At 43.9% G+C, this 23867-nt stretch overlaps 1 protein-coding gene across 1 annotated transcript in view; it reads right to left on the bottom strand.

Annotated features, from left to right (window-relative positions):
- Positions 1-603: 603 nt before the first annotated feature.
- LOC138293515 (uncharacterized) overlaps positions 604-23867 on the bottom strand; it is a 221044-nt gene continuing 197780 nt past the window's right edge. Inside the window, exon 2 of the mRNA XM_069232759.1 lies at positions 604-2832. Coding sequence (XP_069088860.1) covers positions 2639-2832 — 194 coding nt within the window. The 3' untranslated portion in view covers positions 604-2638. The remainder of the gene's footprint in view (positions 2833-23867) is intronic.

The following is a 23867-nucleotide window of genomic DNA, read 5'->3' as shown; positions in this document are numbered from 1 at the left end:
TAGGGCCCCAAAATGTAGCAAGATTACCCTCAAACCACATGTGAAGTTACTCTTCGAGATTACAATCATATTTTCGGTGCAATATGGTGACAGGAGCAAAACATTGCAGACAGAATTGCACATGAGCACCTCTCTTTCTTAAAATCGGAAATAATTTGCACAAAAGCTATATATGTCTCTTGGCATAGCTATAGTGAGCCAGTCCCAAGATGGCCGCTTTGGAAGTTTTGTCAGATACTGATCTTATGTGCAATAGCAGAACGCTCCACACTTTTCAGTTTTTAGGGGCGAGCACAAAGTGCTCCGTCCCTCTTCTATTCTCTCTTTAGTGGGATTTTAACCACGCCCATGTTAAGTCAGTCACTTTCATTGGTTTGTGGGCTTGCCTTTTAAAATCTGCTTGTTTTCATTCATGAAAGGCATGCATATGTCATGCCTTTTCCAGTGTTTAGCCCTCCTTGAAAGCACCGGTAAACTACTGGAATCATACGAGGCTCCATGTTTTCCATATGGTTTCTGGACTACTTTTTCTCTTTATTTTGCTGAGCGATAGCTCTGTGTTTTACACAGCACGATCACACTCTTTTTTTTTTTTTTTCATTTAATGTGGCAAGAAAATCCGGTTAGGAGTTTACAACGCTAATAGCTCTAACTCGACATAATGCGAGACCCGATGCATTGCAAATGCTTGTTTCATTTGTTGATTAGCCGTTTCTTTTTAAGAATGCAGAAAGACTCAGTTGTCATTATTTAACATTTAATTGCTAGCTAAAGAAGAATACAGTGCCAAATTTGTCAATAGATACTGTCGGTTCCTTCGATGTCTTTGTGTCTCTCCTGCCGCATGTATTTATCGAATCCTTGTTTGTGTTGAGAAAATAGACCCAAGGGTTTCAATTACATACAAACTGTTCGGTCCACAATTGCAAAACATCAAGAAAGCGGGCATGCCCAGGATGGTAGGACCAAAGTGACTCAAATGGAACAAATCAAAGATACATAATAAACTTTGAAAAAATAAAGTTTGTCACATAAAAACAATGATATTAGTTGAAAAAAATGCACTGAAAATATCAATTGAAAAAAGTACGTATCTTCTCTTTCTAAACGTAGGACATAAACTGTATTTTTTTGTGAAGTTTTTGATTGCTTTGTCAGTTGCATATATATTTTAATGCTTTCATAACGACATAACAAAAATATTAGTTAAACGTAGTGATTCACTGTGAGTCAATGAGAATGCGAACGCCCATTAGTGCATTTTTTATGTTACATGAATATATCTGTATTATTTCAATTAAGAGCGTGGAAGGCCAGACCGTGGAATTGTAAGCCACGTTTCGGAGTGCTATGTAAGTGTGAGTTTTTTTTAAATAAATCACTACAAGTAGCTGATGTATGGAGTGCTTATAGATAGTATAGAGCCAAAACTGATCGAAAGTAGCCCCGGACACTAAATTAACAAACATTAAGACTGTACCAGTTGGCCTGGTAATTCCAATAGGAAACACAACAACCCCTACACTGTACCTCTAGTCTAGATGGCTTTTAATTTTGAAACTTACCTATAATTTATTTTATAAGCTTTCAAAATATGTATCTTCCCATTGCATACTTGTATGAGAAGAAATTTAAAAAATGCCTTACCAATATTAAAAGTGGTGAGTTAAGAATTCTACTTTCATTAGTATGGGATACCCCAGTTATCAAAATTCGACAATATGGTTTGAAAAATACATCTTCAGATCTGCAGATCACTTTCACCTTACCTACAATGCATTCTGGCCACTGGTCTTCTGCAATCCTGTAATGCAGCTGATCAACATTATTAATAATGCTTTCATCATACCAAAATTAAAAGTAATGTGTTAAGAATCCTACATATAGTAAGATAACTTTGTTATCAAAATATGACAGTGTCATCCGAAGAATATATTGTCATATCCACAACAGTAGAACAAAAGTTTTCTGCCTACCCACAGTGCATTCTGGCTACTGGTCTTCTTCATTCTTGTTTTACAAAACTGAGGTCAGGTACAATCAGAATAGTGTTTTCAAAAGTACAAATCCTGCCATTTTGAATGTTCTAAGCGCATTGGGGACAAGGAGAAGTTTAGTGGTTTCAGTTGTAGAATAATAGCCCTGTAAGGTAAATCCACTGCCAGCATGTTTTCAAAAACAAATATATCCTTCAAAAGACACCTATGTAAAGAAGGCATAGGTCACCTATGTCATATCAATATTACAACTGTTTTATTTTCTTTTGCTTTACAGTAGTTTTTTCCTCTGAAAATGATTTTGACTTAAAAAACCTTAACAAGCCACTAAAGAGCAGGATGTAGGACTCAGCTGCAGGGCGGAAAATTAGGCGAGAGGTAACTCAGTAAATTTGTTGTATCAAAAGGGATAGTAAATCCCATAAATCCTTTTATTCCCTTTGGCTCCTTTAAGTTTCTCCAGTAAAAGTTTTTGATTTGATGTCTAAGAGCACAAACAATGTTAAGGTTGATGTTCTACTCTTAGTCAAAGTATAAATAGTTACAAAAGATGAATACAAGTTCGACCACTGCTCACTTCCACAGCTTGTCCTTCCTGACCGCACAGACAGACAGACGCCCTTTTTGGGGCACCTGAGGTGTCACGTTTCCTGAGGTAGATGAGTGATCTCCTCCATTGAAATGACAAACTCCTGAGGGTGGCTCCGGGAAGTCGATACCTGGAACGGCGATGGAGGCATATCGGGCGCCTTGCCTCCTTCAGTCACGCTGTTAGTAATGCAGTTCACGTCACTCTTATTGCTGTTATCATCCGGCCTGGAGCCAAATATCCAATCTATAGTGGACAAAGAGACAAAAAAAATCAATGCACTAGAATCAAATCAACATCCTTTAATTATCTCCAAGAGCAAAGCAAATTTCACATCATTCCACTTATTTATTGTCTTTATATAGAACATTTATTGTTGACCAAAAGGAAAAAAAATCAGTAAAAGAATCAGTAGAAACAACACACGGAAATTGTTTAAATTCAATAAGTTTTCAATAAAAGTGTTAATATAGCAAGCAGCCATATAGGTTAAGTTAATTAATTCTGTGGGTGACAGAAGAGGAAAAGCTGTATCTAAAAGGGGTACATAGGAAGACTAGGAAGCAGTGGAAATAAAGATTAAGCAAGGAGTGATGCAGAGAAATTAAAAAGGAAAAGAATGACTGTGTGAAGGATAACCTATTAAAGATGGCTGTTCTGCTTCTGGCACTTGTACCAAAGAGATGCTCTTTTATAAATACATTTTTAGAGCCCGTGTGATCTGAAATGAAGACAAAAAGTACTTGGAAGGAAAACTGCTATGGCCTCCTACTGTGTCTCCGGTGACAATGAAGATATGCAGTCACGTATGTACTGCTACATAAGCACCACCACCTGTTCAAGTGAATAGAAAGGCTATACCATGCTGATCCTGCTATGTACATAGAGGGAAGGGACCAACTTCCTAGGCGCTCTGCAGCAGGACATAAAAAAAGACAGCACAAGAGATAATAAAGAAAGTAGACAACCAACTGCAAAGTCCCTCGGTTTAAAGAGCAAGAAGGAAAATTCAGGTAAGGGGGATAAGAGAGCAAATCTACAATTGTCAGTTTGGCACCTGCCCAATGAAAAGGTTGTACAAGATGAAAGAACAGATTATGGATGTTGGACAGCTTAAAAATACTGAAACCAGCTACTTATCATGAACCTGGTGGACATACATATAGGAGACAAAATACATGTATGTTAGACCTGCCAGCCTTAGAGCGTTTTTCTTGCAGACTTTTTGCCTACCTCTTCCATTTTTGCTGATTTTGTTTTTGTTGGTCTTAGCACGTTACCGCTGCTAGCCCATTCTAAAGTGCATGTGCTCACTCCTGACAACATGGTAATACTTACCTATTCCTAACTGGCATATTTAATTTACTTATAAGTTCCTAGTAAAGTGGTACTGCAGATACCAAGGGCATGTAAATGAAATGCCACAAGTGGCACTGCAGTACTTATTGTGCCTCCCATTTAAGTAGCCCTTTAAACATGTCTCAGGCCTGCCATCCCAGCTAATGTGTGCAGATTTAAACTGCCATTTTCACCAGCCAAAATAAACTTTTTGCCAGGCCCAAACCTTCCTTTTTAAAACATGTACGTTACCCCTAAGATAGGCCGTAGAAAGCCCAGAGGGCAGAGTGCAGTGTTTTTAAAAAGTTGGAAATGTACTTTTAAGCTTTACATGTCCTGGTAGTAAAAAACTCCTAAATCCATTTTGCACTACTGCAAGGCCTACCTCTTACATTAATAAGCTCTAATTTGTAAATGGGAAAAAGTAAGCAGATAAGGTTTGGTGTCTTTGGAATTGTAATGAAAAATCCTCTCTTATGGTAAGGTTTGATTTTAAATTACAATTTTGAAAATGCCACTTTCAGAAAGTTGGCATTCTCCAGCCTTAGCCATTTAGTGCCTCTAGCCTGCCTCTGGGTCACATGACTAAACGTAGCTGACAGTTGAGCTTTGTATATTCCTCCTAGACTGCCACACATAATGGAGATCTTGCGTGTGCCCGGATGGATCATCACTAGCAGGTTGTGAGGGTGGAGCTGGGTACAGCCCTTCTTACACTTAAATAGACTGTGTCGTGCCTCTACACACAGGGCTGCATACCACCTGTAGTTAGTCTGGAGCCAAGGCAGGAAACCTCTGCACTTCAAAGGGAAATCTCTAGAAGCTTCTGAGGCACCTGGTATTAATATTAGACGTCCGACACCAACTCTTCAGTACACTTCTGGACATGTGGAAGATTCTGCTAGGAAGAAGGACTGCTGTGTTCTACCCTGCCAGATGGTGCCAACCAAGCCCTGGACCCTTGGAAGTGGGCATGAAGATGCTCTACCTGCCCATCTTTGGAATTAGCAGAACTGCTGCATCTCTTCTGCTGCGTTGCGCAACGCCAACCAGAATGAATACATTGGCTCTGCTGCAAGGACTCCACATCAACCTCAGAGCTGCATCCGATCCACCACTGTGCACATTTACATGATGCAGGCCCTTACATCGCAAATCTCTCATTGACGATAGCCCTGACAATGCCGCAGGTTCTCGCATCACAGCCTCACAGAAGCAGAAGCAGAATTGATGCTTCGCCTCAACTGTGCGTCACATAATCAATGCCGGACTTTGCATCACAAGCCATCATCGACGGGATCTCTCGCAATGATGTAGGACCTCACATTGCAGCCTTTCAGTACCTCAAAACTGATGCATCGCCTCAGCTGCATGACGCATCCTCTGTCGGGATCTTGCAACAGTCCGCAACCAGTATTTAAGGTACTCCCATTCGGCGGGCTTAACTGGGTCCATGTAGCCAGCCCAAGCACCATCGTGGTTGACCTGAACTTGTGACTTGTCCTGGTCCGGAGAAACCTAGATATCCACAGTTGGCGCTTTGTGCTGTTTGATGCTATTTTCACAGAAATATTTAAACCTGCATATCTCCAGTTGTATTGAATAGATGTTTGTCATTTCGGTTGTGTTCTACTCATAAAAGTCTACTCCATATTTCTAAATTGGTGTGGGATCCTCTCCATGATGTGCTTTCATTTCATTACTGTTTGAATTATTGCACAAATACTTTACACATTGCCTCGGAGTTGAGCCTGACTGCTCTGTGCCAAACTACCAGACAGTTCATTTGGGGGTTGCCTGTGACTCCACTCTAAAAAGAAATGCAGTTGCTGCTTGAAGTGGGTTTTACCTCCCTAAAGCAGTAACCCACGTTTTAACAATGTAGAACTGCAGTTCAGTCAAAAAGACCTGCAAATTATTCTTCCTTTCACCTGCTTAAAACACAACTGAGCCTCACCTACATCATCAGAATAAGGAGGTGTTCAGGAATCAGGTCAGGTCCTTGTTTCTTCCATCACACGCCACAATCCTGATTGCCCTGCTGTTTGAAATTTTACTGATTTGGGTAGTTTTTACTTAATATGGTATTTTAAAGCCAGGAGACAACACATTATATTTGAACTCACAATAGGTGGCTGTAACTGTTCAGGTATTGAAATCATGTAAGCAAAGAATTGTGATAATTGAAGTTCTGGAAAACTAAACAAAATGATATAGTGAGGTTTCCTTTCATGTGAATATGCCATTACTTTTCTCTGGGAACATTAGAGTGGTAGAACTCATACAGGATGTAGCATATGGCAAAGCAGTATAAATGAATAACATTCTACCGTCTGATCACTCCTTTACGAAGTAATTTGAAATATTTTGCTGAAGAAGTAGCAGTTATAATACTGATACATAATTTCAAAACAGCTTGTACTCTTTCAGAGCATCTACCTGAAATGTTGTCAATGGATTTAGATCTATCTAGAGGCAAAATGCTGAATATAGGTTGAAAGAAACCGTGGGCACTACTAAAAGCTTAGAGCATATTCATCACACCTTTAAATCCCAGGACTGTCTAAAGAAATTAATCAAGGCCAGGTTTTAATTTAATAATAATTCTACCTAACATGCATCGTCTTTTCTTCTCAAGTTCTCCCGGTGGCATATCCTGTGCAAGCAGAGCCCAACACTTAACTTTGAACAACACATTTTTATGAAGTCTTAAGGACGTGGTTGTTTGCTCTTCTAAGAGTTCATGTGAAGGATTTTCAAGAGGACCTTGCAGGTGTGCATACATTTTTTAATGTTTTGTACCATGAATTCGATTTTAACCCTGTCTACATACTGCTACAAGTACGGAATCATAGTATGTTAATGGTGTTCTTTATTTTTCACTTCTCCAGAAGTCAAGTAGAAACTATACTAATCTCCCAGAAAAAAGAATATAGTGACACAGCTTGAGGTAGGTATTCTAAATATACAGAGAAATATGAATGCAGATGTATTTTTAAAAGTACTGATGTTCCTTTGAGTTTAGCTTTCAGGAATTCCTAAATTACTTATTGGAGCAAAGAAAGTTGACCATGCAGAGATTATTAAGGTATGTTAATTCACAGTTAGAATTATGTTTAGTATTCCTTTACTAGGATAATTACGGTATGTCCTTATGTGGGAGAGATCCCCTACAACCTGCAGACCTCCTTAACTGCAGAAGTGACAAGGCAGAGTGTGAAGACCTGTGTCTGTTTTTTTTCTTTTGTCGCACTCCCCTTTGCAGGCCTCTACCACTGGCCATCATATTATAGCATATGTGGTCACAGTAGGAATGGTGAGAGATCGAAAAGAACACTACTTCTGTTTAATTCTGTGCACAAGGTTAGTGCAATCTGACTTAACCTTCTAGAAAGAGCTGGGTCACAAGTAGAGTATCCAGGGTTGAACATGTCATAGTAAGAATCAAGGGGAGTTGGGATCAGTCTAGAAGCCAGGAGCCAGAAGGCAGAAGGCAGTACATTGAATAAAAGGAAGGTCCACTTCACAGATTAGGAGCTGCAAATCCCAGTTGCTGTGTTGAATAAACACAAGAACAAGCATTTTGGAAACGCATAAATTGCACCTGAGAAAAAACTGTGCATTGCAGTGTTAGAACCTGGAAAAATCCATCACCCTGGAGAAAAGATGAAGAAATTTAAAAGACGCCATGAAATGAAGTGTTACATAAACACTACCACTATGTACGACCAAAGGTCACAGATGCAAAATGGTCACACCCTGAAACAACAAACCTCTAAATCAAAGCCACGACAAATGACCAGGCTCTTATGCAGATGGGGGGGCAGCCATTAGTGGAAAATGACCATTATTCAATCTAAGCAGTACGAAATAGAAATTACTACTTATGGAGTCTCATTAAGCTATCCAACAATAAATGCAGCTTCAGTAGATGGAAACTCCTTCTTTTTCCCTGCGGCCACTTGATTTAAACCTATTATTATTCTTCTGAAGTTACAGACCAGAAATAGTTGTTGATGAAATTCCAGGCGAGGTATTTCTGCTATGATAACAGATTAAGTTGATAAATTGTGGAAAAACAGGTTGCTAAAAAAGTCCTGGCATCAGAAATGATAAAGGATGCCCATTATGGGGTAATTTTAAGAGGTATGAGGAGTACATAAGAGGACGAGTTGCAAAGAATTACAATTGAAAGAATTGTCACTCTCATTAAAAGTACAAAAATGTTACTGTTGCACAGGAACATATTTGGATGTTTCTTGGTGATTGAATCCAAGCACAGTGTGATTCTCTGTCTATACTGAGACCAGAATTAACACTATGCAATGTGTAAAACTATCTTGTATCTGCACATCGTATGTACATTCTCCATAATCCCCGCATATCGGTCTGGTGCTACGTGTTGGGTATACACGAGTTAACTTGTATGCAGTCACTGATATCCTGTTGAGTCCAAAAGTGTACTGGATGAGTAATGTCTGTATTAATGGGAGCGGTAATGTGCTCTTCCAATCTTGATTCACAAGACCGCTCTGTGGAGCCCACATTCATTTGTCACAAGAGCAGTATACAATATGAACACAAAATATGGTGGTACACTTGATAAATTCTTTATATTTACAGCATGTGCATGTTCCACATTTGTAGAAACCTGGTAGAGATCTTGAAAGACAGTTTTTTTAATGATATTCTTTACTGTAATGGAAATTAATCGTTAGTTAAATATAGCCTTCCGGTACATTATCATAAAATTAGATAGTAAAATGTATTTCTGTCATATTCAAGTTGTAAGAAATGCCATTGTTTATTTAGAATGGAAAACGCTAAGTTATGATGCAGTGTACTTTGACATCTATTTGCTTTTTTCTCATGTTTTTTATCAGAAGTCTTTGACACCCAGGGGCATATTTAAGAAAAGTGGCTCTGTACACAGTGCAGCGCCACTTTTCTTGAGCCGCCCCCCCTACCGCCACCATGCGTGCACCGTATTTAAAATACCGTGCAGGGTAGGGGACAATAGCATCTTTTTTTGTGATGCTATTGATATACTCTGCAGGAGTAGCGCCAACATTTTGCTCTGAGCAGGCGTTAAAAGTGCCGAAAAAAATGCAATGTCTCTTAGATTTCCTAGCGCCATTTTTCCACCCCACCCCTAACAGGGGATCGCCCCCTTTGCATACAAAGAGGCGCAACACATGCATTGTGCCACTTTGTAAATATGGCGCATCGTTTTTGGCCTTCTAATGCCACGTCAGTGTTAACAAATGACACTAATGTGGCATTGGAATTGCACTAGGGGCTCTTAAATATGCCCCCCAGTTGTGTAAGCTTTCTTTCTAGCTCCCTAAACTGTATTAACGTTTTAGAGGCCTCTTGTTTATATATCTCACTATCACTGCTATTTCTCTTAGTTCTAAGAAGATCTTCATGTTCTTAATTTGGTGAAAGGGATTAAAGAACTTTACATGTAGGACACTATTGCAAGTTGTGCCTGTCCTGTGAATTCTACTGTGCTAGCTTGTGGTTTCTAACAGAAGACTTTAAACATGTCACAAAGTACACTGTTGGAGTGCATTGGGTATGTCAAGGGTAGCAATGGGCATTATTTTTCATACCATGTCACACACCTGAAAACGACTGCAAATATGAATGTCAAAGTGTGTGCCATGCAAGATAAAGCAGCAATTCTCATCATGCAATAAGCTAATCTTGTGTAGGTGGAAGAGCCCAGCCAGGAATCAAACCTGCAGTGATGGTTGCACTGTGCTGTTATTATTGCTGGAGATCAGCACTAATTGGCAACAGGATCAAATACCAACTTCCATGCTATCAGGTAACACTGCAAAACACATTCCACTTAAACCTCTGGTTCAGGTGTCCACTTCCCCTAAATTGTTGTTTGCCAGGACGTCCACAGAAAATAAACAGACTATTTAGTGGACTTTGACAAAGGATCAGTGCATGACAGACCCACACTGCCACTGCTGTAAAAGATGGCCTAACATGCCTCCAGGCCTATTTGGAAGCAATCCACAATAACTTGGAACCACTGAATGCATGGCAGAGAGGTGAGGTACCAAAAGAACTTAGTGACATGCATGGATAATAACTTGGAGAACACCACGCAACCATTGTGGAGAATCCCGAAATGCCTGCCACTGAGAATTCCATTGAGGACACGTGTGCTGGGCCGAGAAATGAAATTTATATTAAACAGACGCGGTTCAAAAGAAAGTATCTTCTTTTTTGTTAGATAATTACTGTGCATTAACATCACTAACAATAAATCATTGGAAGGCACAGAGGGGGTAGATCTGTGCAGTTCTGGTTTATGAGAAACACACATTTTATTCAATATAGCTATCCCAGGTAGCAAACTCTGATGCACAAAAAATGAATGATGGCATATAGTGGATTCTACCTGTAGAAATTGTGAAGAAAGGTGCAGTGACTAGTGAGGGAAAAAGTAGGTGAATACAAGGTAAAAACATAACTTAAAAAGAACCCCTTTGATCAATTATATATACAAATAGAAAGTTATATAAAGGCACAAATAGCCATATCAGCGTTTACAATCGGTCGAAAAAAAGGAGCAGCGATATTTAGATCACTGATTGTAGGAGGCTGGACTGGCTTGTAGTGAGTACCAAGGGGTACTTGCACCTTGCACCAGGCCCAGTTATCCCTTATTAGTGTATAGGGTGTCTAGCAGCTTAGGCTGATAGATAATGGTAGTTTAGCAGAGCAGCTTAGGCTGAACTAGGAGACGTGTGAAGCTACTACAGTACCACTTAGTGTCATATGCACAATATCATAAGAAAACACAATACACAGTTATACTAAAAATAAAGGTACTTTATTTTTATGACAATATGCCAAAGTATCTTAGAGTGTACCCTCAGTGAGAGGATAGGAAATATACACAAGATATATATACACAATAGCAAAAATATGCAGTATAGTCTTAGAAAACAGTGCAAACAATGTATAGTTACAATAGGATGCAATGGGGAAACATAGGGATAGGGGCAACACAAACCATATACTCCAAAAGTGGAATGTGAACCACGAATGGACCCCAAACCTATGTGACCTTGTAGAGGGTCGCTGGGACTATTAGAAAATTAGTGAGAGTTAGAAAAATAACCCTCCCCAAGGCCCTGAAAAGTGAGTGCAAAGTGCACTAAAGTTCCCCTAAGGACAAAAGAGTCGTGTTAGAGGAATAATGCAGGAAAGACACAAACCAGCAATGCAACAACTGTGGATTTCCAATCTAGGGTACCTGTGGAACAAGGGGACCAAGTCCAAAAGTCACAAGCAAGTCGGAGATGGGCAGATGCCCAGGAAATGCCAGCTGCGGGTGCAAAGAAGCTTCGACTGGACAGAAGAAGCTGAGGTTTCTGCAGGAACGAAAAGGGCTAGAGACTTCCCCTTTGGTGGACGGATCCCTCTCGCCTTGGAGAGTCGTGCAGAAGTGTTTTCCCGCCGGAAGGACGCCAACAAGCCTTGCTAGTCGCAAATCGTGCGTTTGGCGTTTTTGGACGCTGCCGGGGCCCAGGAGGGACCAGGAGGTCGCAAATTGGACCTGAAGAGAGAGGGGACGTCGAGCAAGACAAAGAGCTCTCACTGAAGCAGGTAGCACCCGGAGAAGTGCCAGAAACAGGCACTACGAGGATGCGTGAAACGGTGCTCGCCGAAGTTGCACAAAGGAGTCCCACGTCGCCGGAGACCAACTTAGAAAGTCGTGCAATGCAGGTTAGAGTGCCGTGGACCCAGGCTTGGCTGTGCACAAAGGATTTCCGCCGGAAGTGCACAGGGGCCGGAGTAGCTGCAAAGTCGCGGTTCCCAGCAATGCAGCCCAGCGAGGTGAGGCAAGGACTTACCTCCACCAAACTTGGGCTGAAGAGTCACTGGACTGTGGGGGTCACTTGGACAGCGTTGCTGGATTCGAGGGACCTCGCTCGTCGTGCTGAGAGGAGACCCAAGGGACCGGTAATGCAGCTTTTTGGTGCCTGCGGTTGCAGGGGGAAGATTCCGTCGACCCACGGGAGATTTCTTCGGAGCTTCTGGTGCAGAGAGGAGGCAGGCTACCCCCACAGCATGCACAAGCAGGAAAACAGTCGAGAAGGCGGCAGGATCAGCGTTACAGAGTTGCAGTAGTCGTCTTTGCTACTATGTTGCAGGTTTGCAGGCTTCCAGCGCGGTCAGCGGTCGTTTCCTTATCAGAAGGTGAAGAGAGAGATGCAGAGGAACTCGGCTGAGCTCATGCATTCGTTATCTAAAGTTCCCCAGAGACAGAGACCCTAAATAGCCAGAAAAGAGGGTTTGGCTACCTAGGAGAGAGGAAAGGCTACTAACACCTGAAGGAGCCTATCAGCAGGAGTCTCTGACGTCACCTGGTGGCACTGGCCACTCAGAGCAGTCCAGTGTGCCAGCAGCACCTCTGTTTCCAAGATGGCAGAGGTCTGGAGCACACTGGAGGAGCTCTGGACACCTCCCAGGGGAGGTGCAGGTCAGGGGAGTGGTCACTCCCCTTTCCTTTGTCCAGTTTCGCGCCAGAGCAGGGGCTAAGGGGTCCCTGAACCGGTGTAGACTGGCTTATGCAGAATTGGGCACATCTGTGCCCAACAAAGCATTTCCAGAGGCTGGGGGAGGCTACTCCTCCCCTGCCTTCACACCATTTTCCAAAGGGAGAGGGTGTCACACCCTCTCTCAGAGGAAGTTCTTTGTTCTGCCATCCTGGGCCAGGCCTGGCTGGACCCCAGGAGGGCAGCTGCCTGTCTGAGGGGTTGGCAGCAGCAGCAGCTGCAGTGAAACCCCAGGAAGGGCAGTCTGGCAGTACCAGGGTCTGTGCTACAGACCACTGGGATCATGGAATTGTACCAACAATGCCAGGATGGCATAGAGGGGGCAATTCCATGATCATAGACATGTTACATGGCCATATTCGGAGTTACCATGGTGAAGCTACATATAGGTAGTGACCTATATGTAGTTCACGCGTGTAATGGTGTCCCCACACTCACAAAGTTCAGTGAATTGGCTCTGAACAATGTGGGGGCACCTTAGCTAGTGCCAGGGTGCCCTCACACTAAGTAACTTTGCACCTAACCTTTACCAGGTAAAGGTTAGACATATAGGTGACTTATAAGTTACTTAAGTGCAGTGAAAAATGGCTGTGAAATAACGTGGACGTTATTTCACTCAGGCTGTAGTGGCAGGCCTGTGTAAGAATTGTCAGAGCTCCCTATGGGTGGCAAAAGAAATGCTGCAGCCCATAGGGATCTCCTGGAACCCCAATACCCTGGGTACCTCAGTACCATATACTAGGGAATTATAAGGGTGTTCCAGTAAGCCAATGTAAATTGGTAGAAATGGTCACTAGCCTGTTAGTGACAATTTGGAAAGAAATGAGAGAGCATAACCACTGAGGTTCTGATTAGCAGAGCCTCAGTGAGACAGTTAGTCACTACACAGGTAACACATTCAGGCACACTTATGAGCACTGGGGCCCTGGGTTACCAGGGTCCCAGTGACACATACAACTAAAACAACATATATACAGTGAAAAATGGGGGTAACATGCCAGGCAAGATGGTACTTTCCTACACAACCCCCCCCTAAATGAAGGACAATAAGACTAGCCATGACCTGATGAGTCTTCATTGTCTAAGTGGAAATATCTGGAGAGTCCATCTGCATTGGAGTGGCTACTCCCAGGTCTATGTTCCACTGTATAGTCCATTCCCTGTAGGGATATGGACCACCTCAACAATTTAGGATTTTCACCTTTCATTTGTTTTAGCCAAAGTAGAGGTTTGTGGTCTGTCTGAACAATGAAGTGAGTGCCAAACAGGTATGGCCTCAACTTCTTCAGAGCCCAGACCACAGCAAAGGCCTCCCTCTCAATGGCAGACCAACGCTTTTCTCTAGGGGTCAACCTCCTACTAATAAAAGCAACAGGTTGATCCTGGCCCTCAGAATTAAGTTGTGATAGGACTGCCCCTACTCCTAATTCAGATGCATCAGTTTGGACATAGAATTTTTTAGAGTAACAAGGGCTTTTCAGGACAGGTGCAGAGCACATGGCCTGCTTCAGCTCCTCAAAAGCTTGCTGACAGTTTGCTGTCCATAATACCTTTTTAGGCATTTTCTTGGATGTGAGGTCATTAAGAGGGGCTGCAATGGAGCCATAGTTCTTAATGAACCTCCTGTAATACCCAGTGAGGCCTAGGAAGGCTCTCACCTGAGTCTGAGTGGTAGGGGGAACCCAATCAATAATTGTTTGGATTTTCCCCTGAAGTGGTGCAATCTGTTCCCCACCAACAAGGTGTCCCAGATAAACCACCTTACCCTGCCCTATCTGGCACTTTGAAGCCTTGATAGTGAGGCCTGCCTTTTGCAGGGCCTCCAAAACTTTCCATAGGTGGACCAGGTGATCATCCCAGCTGGAGCTAAAGACAGCTATATCGTCCAAATATGCTGCACTGAAAGCTTCCAGCCCTTGCAGGACTGTGTTCACCAACCTCTGAAAAGTGGCAGGTGCATTTTTCAGACCAAAAGGCATTACAGTAAACTGGTAATGTCCTCCAATGGTAGAAAATGCAGTCTTAGGTTTAGCATCTTCTGACAATTTGATCTGCCAATACCCTGCAGTCAAATCAAAAGTGCTTAGATACTTGGCAGATGCCAGTGTATCTATGAGCTCATCTGCCCTGGGTATAGGGTGAGCATCAGTTTTGGTTACCAAGTTGAGACCTCTATAGTCTACACAAAACCGCATTTCTTTCTTTCCATCTTTAGAATTGGGTTTTGGTACAAGTACCACAGGAGAAGCCCATGGACTGTCAGAGTGCTCAACCACTCCTAGTTCCAACATTTTCTGAACTTCTTGCTTTATGCAGTCCCTGACATGGTCAGGCTGCCTATAGATCTTACTTTTGACAGGTAAACTGTCTCCAGTATCTATAGTGTGCTCACACCAAGAAGTGGTGCCTGGCACAGTAGAGAAGAGTTCTGAAAATTGTCCTAGGAGATTTATGCAATTGTCTTTCTGCTCAGCAGTAAGACAATCAGCCAAAACTACACCTTCCACAAGAGCATCTTGATCTGTGGAAGAGAAGAGATCAGGTAGAGGATCACTGTCTTCTTCCTGTCCCTCATCTGTTGCCATGAGCAGGGTGAGATCAGCCCTGTCATAGTAGGGTTTCAGGCGGTTGACATGGAGCACCCTAAGGGGACTCCTGGCAGTGCCTAAGTCAACCAAGTAGGTGACTTCACCCTTCTTTTCAACAATTGTGTGGGGACCACTCCATTTATCTTGGAGTGCTCTTGGGGCCACAGGCTCCAAGACCCACACTTTCTGCCCTGGTTGGTACTGAACCAAAACAGCCTTCTGATCATGCCATTGCTTCTGGAGCTCTTGGCTGGCCTGAAGGTTTTTACTGGCCTTTTTCATGTACTCAGCCATCCTTGATCTGAGGCCAAGTACATAATCCACAATATCCTGCTTAGGAGCTTTTAAAGGTTGTTCCCAACCCTCCTTTACAAGTGTGAGTGGACCCCTAACAGGGTGTCCAAAAAGAAGTTCAAAGGGGCTGAAGCCCACTCCTTTCTGGGGTACCTCCCTGTAGGCAAAAAGGAGGCATGGTAGAAGGATATCCCATCTCCTGCGGAGTTTTTCAGGGAGTCCCATAATCATGCCTTTGAGAGTTTTATTAAATCTCTCTACCAGTCCATTTGTTTGTGGATGATAGGGTGTTGTGAACTTGTACGTTACACCACACTCCTTCCACATGGCCTTTAAGTATGCAGACATGAAATTGCTTCCTCTGTCTGATACTACTTCCTTTGGGAAGCCCACCCTGGAAAATATTCCCAGGAGGGCCTTTGCCACTGCAGGGGCTGTAGTGGTCCTTAAAGGAATAGCTTCAGGATATCTTGTGGCATGGTCCACTACCACTAAGATAAACCTATTGCCTGAAGCAGTAGGAGGGTCAAGGGGGCCAACTATGTCAACCCCTACCCTTTCAAAGGGAACCCCAACCACAGGCAGTGGGATAAGGGGTGCCTTTGGAGTGCCACCTGTTTTGCCACTGGCTTGACAGGTTTCACAGGACTTACAAAATTCCTTTGTGTCCTCAGACATCCTAGGCCAATGAAACAATGGAACCAATCTGTCCCAAGTTTTCATTTGACCCAGGTGCCCAGCTAGGGGAATGTCATGTGCCAGTGTTAGGAGGAACTTTCTGTACTCCTGAGGAATCACTAATCTCCTGGCAGCTCCAGGTTTAGGATCCCTATGCTCAGTGTACAAGAGGTTGTCCTCCCAGTAAACTCTGTGAGAGTCACTGACATCCCCATTAGCCTGTTTGACAGCTTGCTGTCTGAGACCCTCTAATGTGGGACAGGTTTGCTGTGCCACACTCAGCTCTTCTCTGGCAGGCCCCCCTTCACCCAAAAGCTCAGCAGTGTCTGCTTCCAGCTCCTCTGGTGTAGGTTCTGCACAGGGAGGGAATTCTTCTTCCTCAGAAGTAGAATCCACTGTAGAGGGAGGGATAGTAGGAAGTGGTTTGCTTCTACTAGCCCTAGCTTTAGGGAGCACTTGGTCCATTGTTCCAGGATCCAAGCTTCCCTGTCCTTTTTGCTTTTTGGCCTGAGCCCTTGTCAAAGCAAAAATATGCCCTGGGATGCCCAGCATTGCTGCATGGGCCTCCAACTCCACATCTGACCAAGCTGATGTCTCCAAATCATTCCCTAATAGACAGTCTACAGGTAAATCTGAAGCTACCACAACTTTCTTTGGACCAGTTACCCCCCCCCAGTTGAGATTTACAACAGCCATGGGGTGGCTTTGTGTTATGGTGTGAGCATCAGTTACTTGGTACTGGTGTCCAAGTATGTGTTGTTCAGGGTGCACCAGTTTCTCAATCACCATTGTGACACTGGCACCTGTGTCCCTGTAGGCCTGGACCTCAACACCATTTATTAGGGTTAGTTGCTTGTACTTCTCCAAGTTATGGGGGCAAGCAACCAAAGTGGCTAAATCAATAGCCCCTTCAGAGACTAAAGTAGCCTCTGTGGTCTCCCTAATCAGACCAACCCCAACTAAATTACCAAAAGTGAGCCCAGCTACTCCCTTGGATTGGCTATTAGTAGGTTTGCTCCCACCACCACTGCTATTAGTAGGGACACTAGGTGTAGCAGTAGGGGTTGTAGTGGTAGGAGCTGTGGTGCCTTTCTTTGGACAACTGGGATCTGTTGTCCAATGGCCTTTTATTTTACATAAATAGCACCATGGTTTCTTTTCCTTGTTCTGATTAAAGGAGGATTTGGGCCCACCACCCCCACCAGAGTGTTTTTGTGGGCCTGATGAAGACTCATTTTTAGATTTGTCCCCACCCTTGTCAGAAGACTTACCATCCTTCTTTTTGTTGCCATCTTTGTCACCCCCTGTATGAACTTTTCTGTTCACTCTTGTTCTGACCCATTTGTCTGCCTTCTTTCCCAATTCTTGGGGAGAGGTCAGATCAGAGTCCACCAAGTACTGGTGCAACAAATCAGACACACAATTATTAAGAATATGCTCTCTCAGGATTAAGTTATACAGGCTGTCATAATCAGTAACTTTACTGCCATGTAACCACCCCTCCAAGGCCTTCACTGAATGGTCAATGAAATCAACCCAGTCTTGTGAAGACTCCTTTTTGGTCTCTCTGAACTTTATCCTGTACTGTTCAGTGGTTAAGCCATAACCATCCAGGAGTGCATTCTTAAGAACTTGGAAATTATTGGCATCATTTTCTTTCACAGTAAGGAGCCTATCCCTACCTTTTCCACTAAATGATAGCCATAGGATAGCAGCCCACTGCCTTTGAGGGACATCCTGTACAACACAGGCCCTCTCAAGTGCAGCAAACCACTTGTTAATGTCATCCCCCTCCTTATAAGGGGGAACTATCTTGTGCAGATTCCTGGAATCATGCTCTTTTGCAGGATGACTATGGGGAATACTGCTGCTGCCACCATGGGTATCTAAACCCAACTTCTGTCTTTCCTTCTCTAATTCAAAAGACTCTCTATCCAAATCCAGCTGTTGCTTTTTAAGCTTCAGTCTGGTTTGTTCCACCCTCAACTTATTGAGTTCCCTCTCTAACATTCTGTCATCAGGGTTGGTGGGAGGGACATTTCTAGAAACAGAGCTATGATGGGAATGAACAGAAGGAGACCTGTCCCTTACAGAAGGCAACTTAACAGCTTGGTTTACAGAAACATTACTACCAGTATGGTGAGAATAAATGCTTTTGCTATGATGTGAGACAACACTATTTCTTTGGTGTGGCTCATCATCATTACCATCTATGCTAGATTGTCTAGTAATGGGCAGGCTAGGAAGTTTCTTTCCTGAATCTTTTCCTGGGGGAGTCCCTGAATCAGATTGGGAACTATTAGGTACTTTTTCAACAGATGGGCCACCTCTGGCCTTATCCTGTTCTCTAAGCATGTTAATTAACAGTTCCAAGGCAGGATTCTTCCCTACACTCAAACCTCTCTCTATACAGAGACTCCTTGCTCTTTTCCAGCTAAGGTTGTCATATGCAAGTTTGGACAGATCAACACCTTGGCCTGTGCCAGACATTTTTTTTAGAGAGTTAAAGTGATAGAGAAAGAGACAAAAGTTTTCAGAACTTTTTGGAAAGACAGAAAAAAAACTTTTTAAACTTTTAAGAACTTTTTGAAAGTTTAGGAGTACTTTTCAGCACTTAGAAAAGAGTGAAAAGAGGAAATGCAAAACTTTTTGGCTATGTGTATATACACTGACCTTGTTTTGTATATTTTTCTCTTATGAAAAGTACAATGACAAGAGTGGTAAGTAGTCTCAAGCACTTATCCCACCACTGCACAACCAATGTAGGAGGCTGGACTGGCTTGTAGTGAGTACCAAGGGGTACTTGCACCTTGCACCAGGCCCAGTTATCCCTTATTAGTGTATAGGGTGTCTAGCAGCTTAGGCTGATAGATAATGGTAGCTTAGCAGAGCAGCTTAGGCTGAACTAGGAGACGTGTGAAGCTACTACAGTACCACTTAGTGTCATATGCACAATATCATAAGAAAACACAATACACAGTTATACTAAAAATAAAGGTACTTTATTTTTATGACAATATGCCAAAGTATCTTAGAGTGTACCCTCAGTGAGAGGATAGGAAATATACACAAGATATATATACACAATAGCAAAAATATGCAGTATAGTCTTAGAAAACAGTGCAAACAATGTATAGTTACAATAGGATGCAATGGGGAAACATAGGGATAGGGGCAACACAAACCATATACTCCAAAAGTGGAATGTGAACCACGAATGGACCCCAAACCTATGTGACCTTGTAGAGGGTCGCTGGGACTATTAGAAAATTAGTGAGAGTTAGAAAAATAACCCTCCCCAAGACCCTGAAAAGTGAGTGCAAAGTGCACTAAAGTTCCCCTAAGGACAAAAGAGTCGTGTTAGAGGAATAATGCAGGAAAGACACAAACCAGCAATGCAACAACTGTGGATTTCCAATCTAGGGTACCTGTGGAACAAGGGGACCAAGTCCAAAAGTCACAAGCAAGTCGGAGATGGGCAGATGCCCAGGAAATGCCAGCTGCGGGTGCAAAGAAGCTTCGACTGGACAGAAGAAGCTGAGGTTTCTGCAGGAACGAAAAGGGCTAGAGACTTCCCCTTTGGTGGACGGATCCCTCTCGCCTTGGAGAGTCGTGCAGAAGTGTTTTCCCGCCGGAAGGACGCCAACAAGCCTTGCTAGTCGCAAATCGTGCGTTTGGCGTTTTTGGACGCTGCCGGGGCCCAGGAGGGACCAGGAGGTCGCAAATTGGACCTGAAGAGAGAGGGGACGTCGAGCAAGACAAAGAGCCCTCACTGAAGCAGGTAGCACCCGGAGAAGTGCCAGAAACAGGCACTACGAGGATGCGTGAAATGGTGCTCGCCGAAGTTGCACAAAGGAGTCCCACGTCGCCGGAGACCAACTTAGAAAGTCGTGCAATGCAGGTTAGAGTGCCGTGGACCCAGGCTTGGCTGTGCACAAAGGATTTCCGCCGGAAGTGCACAGGGGCCGGAGTAGCTGCAAAGTCGCGGTTCCCAGCAATGCAGCCCAGCGAGGTGAGGCAAGGACTTACCTCCACCAAACTTGGGCTGAAGAGTCACTGGACTGTGGGGGTCACTTGGACAGCGTCGCTGGATTCGAGGGACCTCGCTCGTCGTGCTGAGAGGAGACCCAAGGGACCGGTAATGCAGCTTTTTGGTGCCTGCGGTTGCAGGGGGAAGATTCCGTCGACCCACGGGAGATTTCTTCGGAGCTTCTGGTGCAGAGAGGAGGCAGGCTACCCCCACAGCATGCACAAGCAGGAAAACAGTCGAGAAGGCGGCAGGATCAGCGTTACAGAGTTGCAGTAGTCGTCTTTGCTACTATGTTGCAGGTTTGCAGGCTTCCAGCGCGGTCAGCGGTCGTTTCCTTATCAGAAGGTGAAGAGAGAGATGCAGAGGAACTCGGCTGAGCTCATGCATTCGTTATCTAAAGTTTCCCCAGAGACAGAGACCCTAAATAGCCAGAAAAGAGGGTTTGGCTACCTAGGAGAGAGGAAAGGCTACTAACACCTGAAGGAGCCTATCAGCAGGAGTCTCTGACGTCACCTGGTGGCACTGGCCACTCAGAGCAGTCCAGTGTGCCAGCAGCACCTCTGTTTCCAAGATGGCAGAGGTCTGGAGCACACTGGAGGAGCTCTGGACACCTCCCAGGGGAGGTGCAGGTCAGGGGAGTGGTCACTCCCCTTTCCTTTGTCCAGTTTCGCGCCAGAGCAGGGGCTAAGGGGTCCCTGAACCGGTGTAGACTGGCTTATGCAGAATTGGGCACATCTGTGCCCAACAAAGCATTTCCAGAGGCTGGGGGAGGCTACTCCTCCCCTGCCTTCACACCATTTTCCAAAGGGAGAGGGTGTCACACCCTCTCTCAGAGGAAGTTCTTTGTTCTGCCATCCTGGGCCAGGCCTGGCTGGACCCCAGGAGGGCAGCTGCCTGTCTGAGGGGTTGGCAGCAGCAGCAGCTGCAGTGAAACCCCAGGAAGGGCAGTCTGGCAGTACCAGGGTCTGTGCTACAGACCACTGGGATCATGGAATTGTACCAACAATGCCAGGATGGCATAGAGGGGGCAATTCCATGATCATAGACATGTTACATGGCCATATTCGGAGTTACCATGGTGAAGCTACATATAGGTAGTGACCTATATGTAGTGCACGCGTGTAATGGTGTCCCCACACTCACAAAGTTCAGTGAATTGGCTCTGAACAATGTGGGGGCACCTTGGCTAGTGCCAGGGTGCCCTCACACTAAGTAACTTTGCACCTAACCTTTACCAGGTAAAGGTTAGACATATAGGTGACTTATAAGTTACTTAAGTGCAGTGAAAAATGGCTGTGAAATAACGTGGACGTTATTTCACTCAGGCTGCAGTGGCAGGCCTGTATAAGAATTGTCAGAGCTCCCTATGGGTGGCAAAAGAAATGCTGCAGCCCATAGGGATCTCCTGGAACCCCAATACCCTGGGTACCTCAGTACCATATACTAGGGAATTATAAGGGTGTTCCAGTAAGCCAATGTAAATTGGTAGAAATGGTCACTAGCCTGTTAGTGACAATTTGGAAAGAAATGAGAGAGCATAACCACTGAGGTTCTGATTAGCAGAGCCTCAGTGAGACAGTTAGTCACTACACAGGTAACACATTCAGGCACACTTATGAGCACTGGGGCCCTGGGTTACCAGGGTCCCAGTGACACATACAACTAAAACAACATATATACAGTGAAAAATGGGGGTAACATGCCAGGCAAGATGGTACTTTCCTACACTGATTTGTGGCAAGGACATCATCAGAATTCGGCGGAGCCACTTCAAGTTTTCACTTTTTAAGGATGAGGTGAAAAAAGTAGGCAACATATAAAAAATTACATGGTAATGGTTTATGTGTAAATTCCAATCAAACGCAGGTAGGAGCTATGACAGAGTCACCAAGGCCCATATTTAACAGGAAATGACGGAGCGTGATGCGGCGCCAAAAATGGCAGCGCAGCGCTCTGTCGTTTTCACAACACAGGGATGTGCCGTATTTTATTGAATTCGGTGCACCCCTGTGTTGTACCCCGTGCCGGCACTGAATTAGCAGCCGAGCACCAACGCATGGGGCAAAGATGGCTGCGTTGAGGGGTAGATTATTTTTGTGCGGGAACGGACACCTTTCTACACAAAAACAATCTTAAATGACGATTTGCTCTTCCAATGTGTGCTGCAGAATGCAGCACACATAGGAAGAGCAAAAAACGAGGAGAAATTAAAGTATTTCTCCTCGTTGCACCATACTAACGCCACCTCTCAGGTGGCATTAGATTTTGGCGCTGCCTCAGGTTTGCAAAAACTCGTAAATCTGAGGCACCATCAAAATGCAGTGTGTTTTGCTGTGGCACGCCCACAGAAACACCCATTGCATGCCCCTTCCACGCAAAGTGCTGCGTGTGAAGGGGCGGTATTTGCAAGATGAAGTTAAGCCACAAAAAGTGGCTTACCGCCACCTTGTAAATACGGTGCAGGGCTTAGCGCCACCGGAGCCTCACGTAAAGTGATGCTCCGGTGGCACTAGGGGCTCTTAAATGTGCTCCTAAGTTGCTTGAAATAATGTGAGCCCATCAGCCTGGGTCACAAGTGGGAGGTTGGCAGCACTGGTAGCAAGAAGTGAAATGTCTGAAAGACATTGAGCATACGCCTCTTAGTTGTCTCTCGGTGAGACATTTCCTGTGTGAACCAGCCTCTCACTGACTCTATGCAAGTTTGTTTTAAGAAAGTTGCATTGCCATTTAAAACATGCAATGCAAAATCTAATAATGTAAATGTTTGAGAAACTTCACAAATAGTGCGTAATGTAAAATTTGGCAATAACATAATTTTTCCTAGTGTAATTAAAGAGTGTTCCAGTGCTACCTGTAATTTATTTGGGGATTCAAAAGAAATGTTCCCCCTCTTGTCTCTAGGGTAGAATCTGAAGTGCTCAACCTGTTTTTACAATTTGGGAAACATGCTTACGGTGCAATGTTTGATTGCCACGATGTAAGAAAGCCACCAAATGTATTTTCACAATACTTCCTGGGTTCTGAACACAAATACAGTGTCAGTTTTGCTTTGTGTTCATTTTGTATTTTAAAATAGGTTAAAGTTGCTTTGCCAGATTTAATGAGATTCGGGTTTTCACCTCCCCTGCTGGTCCAAGTTAATTGCTGCTGACTAGCTAGCCGTTCAGGGACGTCCCCTGAGCAATGGGCCTATTTTGATGGGAATAAGGTTATTCTTGGAAAAAAATGGGGGATGAAATGGGGGATGAAACCTCCATAAGGTGATTAACTTCCTCTTTCTGACTATCACGTGTAGGGTGTTCTTTTAGTGGACAAAGGCAGAGCAAGATGAAACCTAAAACCCGACTGCAAGGGTTGCCTTTAAAGTTTTTGAAGGAAGAAACCAGATCTGACTGACAAGAGTCTGGATGTGGGAAGAGGTATTTTCCAATCTTGCTTCAAACAACATTTTTAAAATTCCCAGAGTGCTGTACAAGAGGGTTGAAAAGTCACAAGGTTGCTCTCGGGAGTTCCAATAAGGAGTAAAGGGGTGATGAGACATCATCCCACGTTCTAAAATTCTCTACCTCCATTTTTAAACCCATTCACAGGGAAGGAATTTTGAGAAAAGTGGTAGAACAGGGAATCGAAGGACAAAGCAGCCATGTAGATCAATCCCTGTCTAGAACATGGGGACAATCCAAACGTGTACTTCCATGACTTTGGCTGAACTCTATCTCTAGAGCTGGTGGCACTACCTCTCCAACTCCCTCTCGTGGACACTAG

This window comes from Pleurodeles waltl, chromosome 4_2 (genome assembly GCF_031143425.1).
Source record: "Pleurodeles waltl isolate 20211129_DDA chromosome 4_2, aPleWal1.hap1.20221129, whole genome shotgun sequence".
In the NCBI taxonomy this organism is placed as follows: Eukaryota; Metazoa; Chordata; class Amphibia; order Caudata; family Salamandridae; genus Pleurodeles; species Pleurodeles waltl.
Note: the sequence above shows the minus strand (reverse complement) of the source record. Positions and strands in the feature narration are given on the sequence as shown.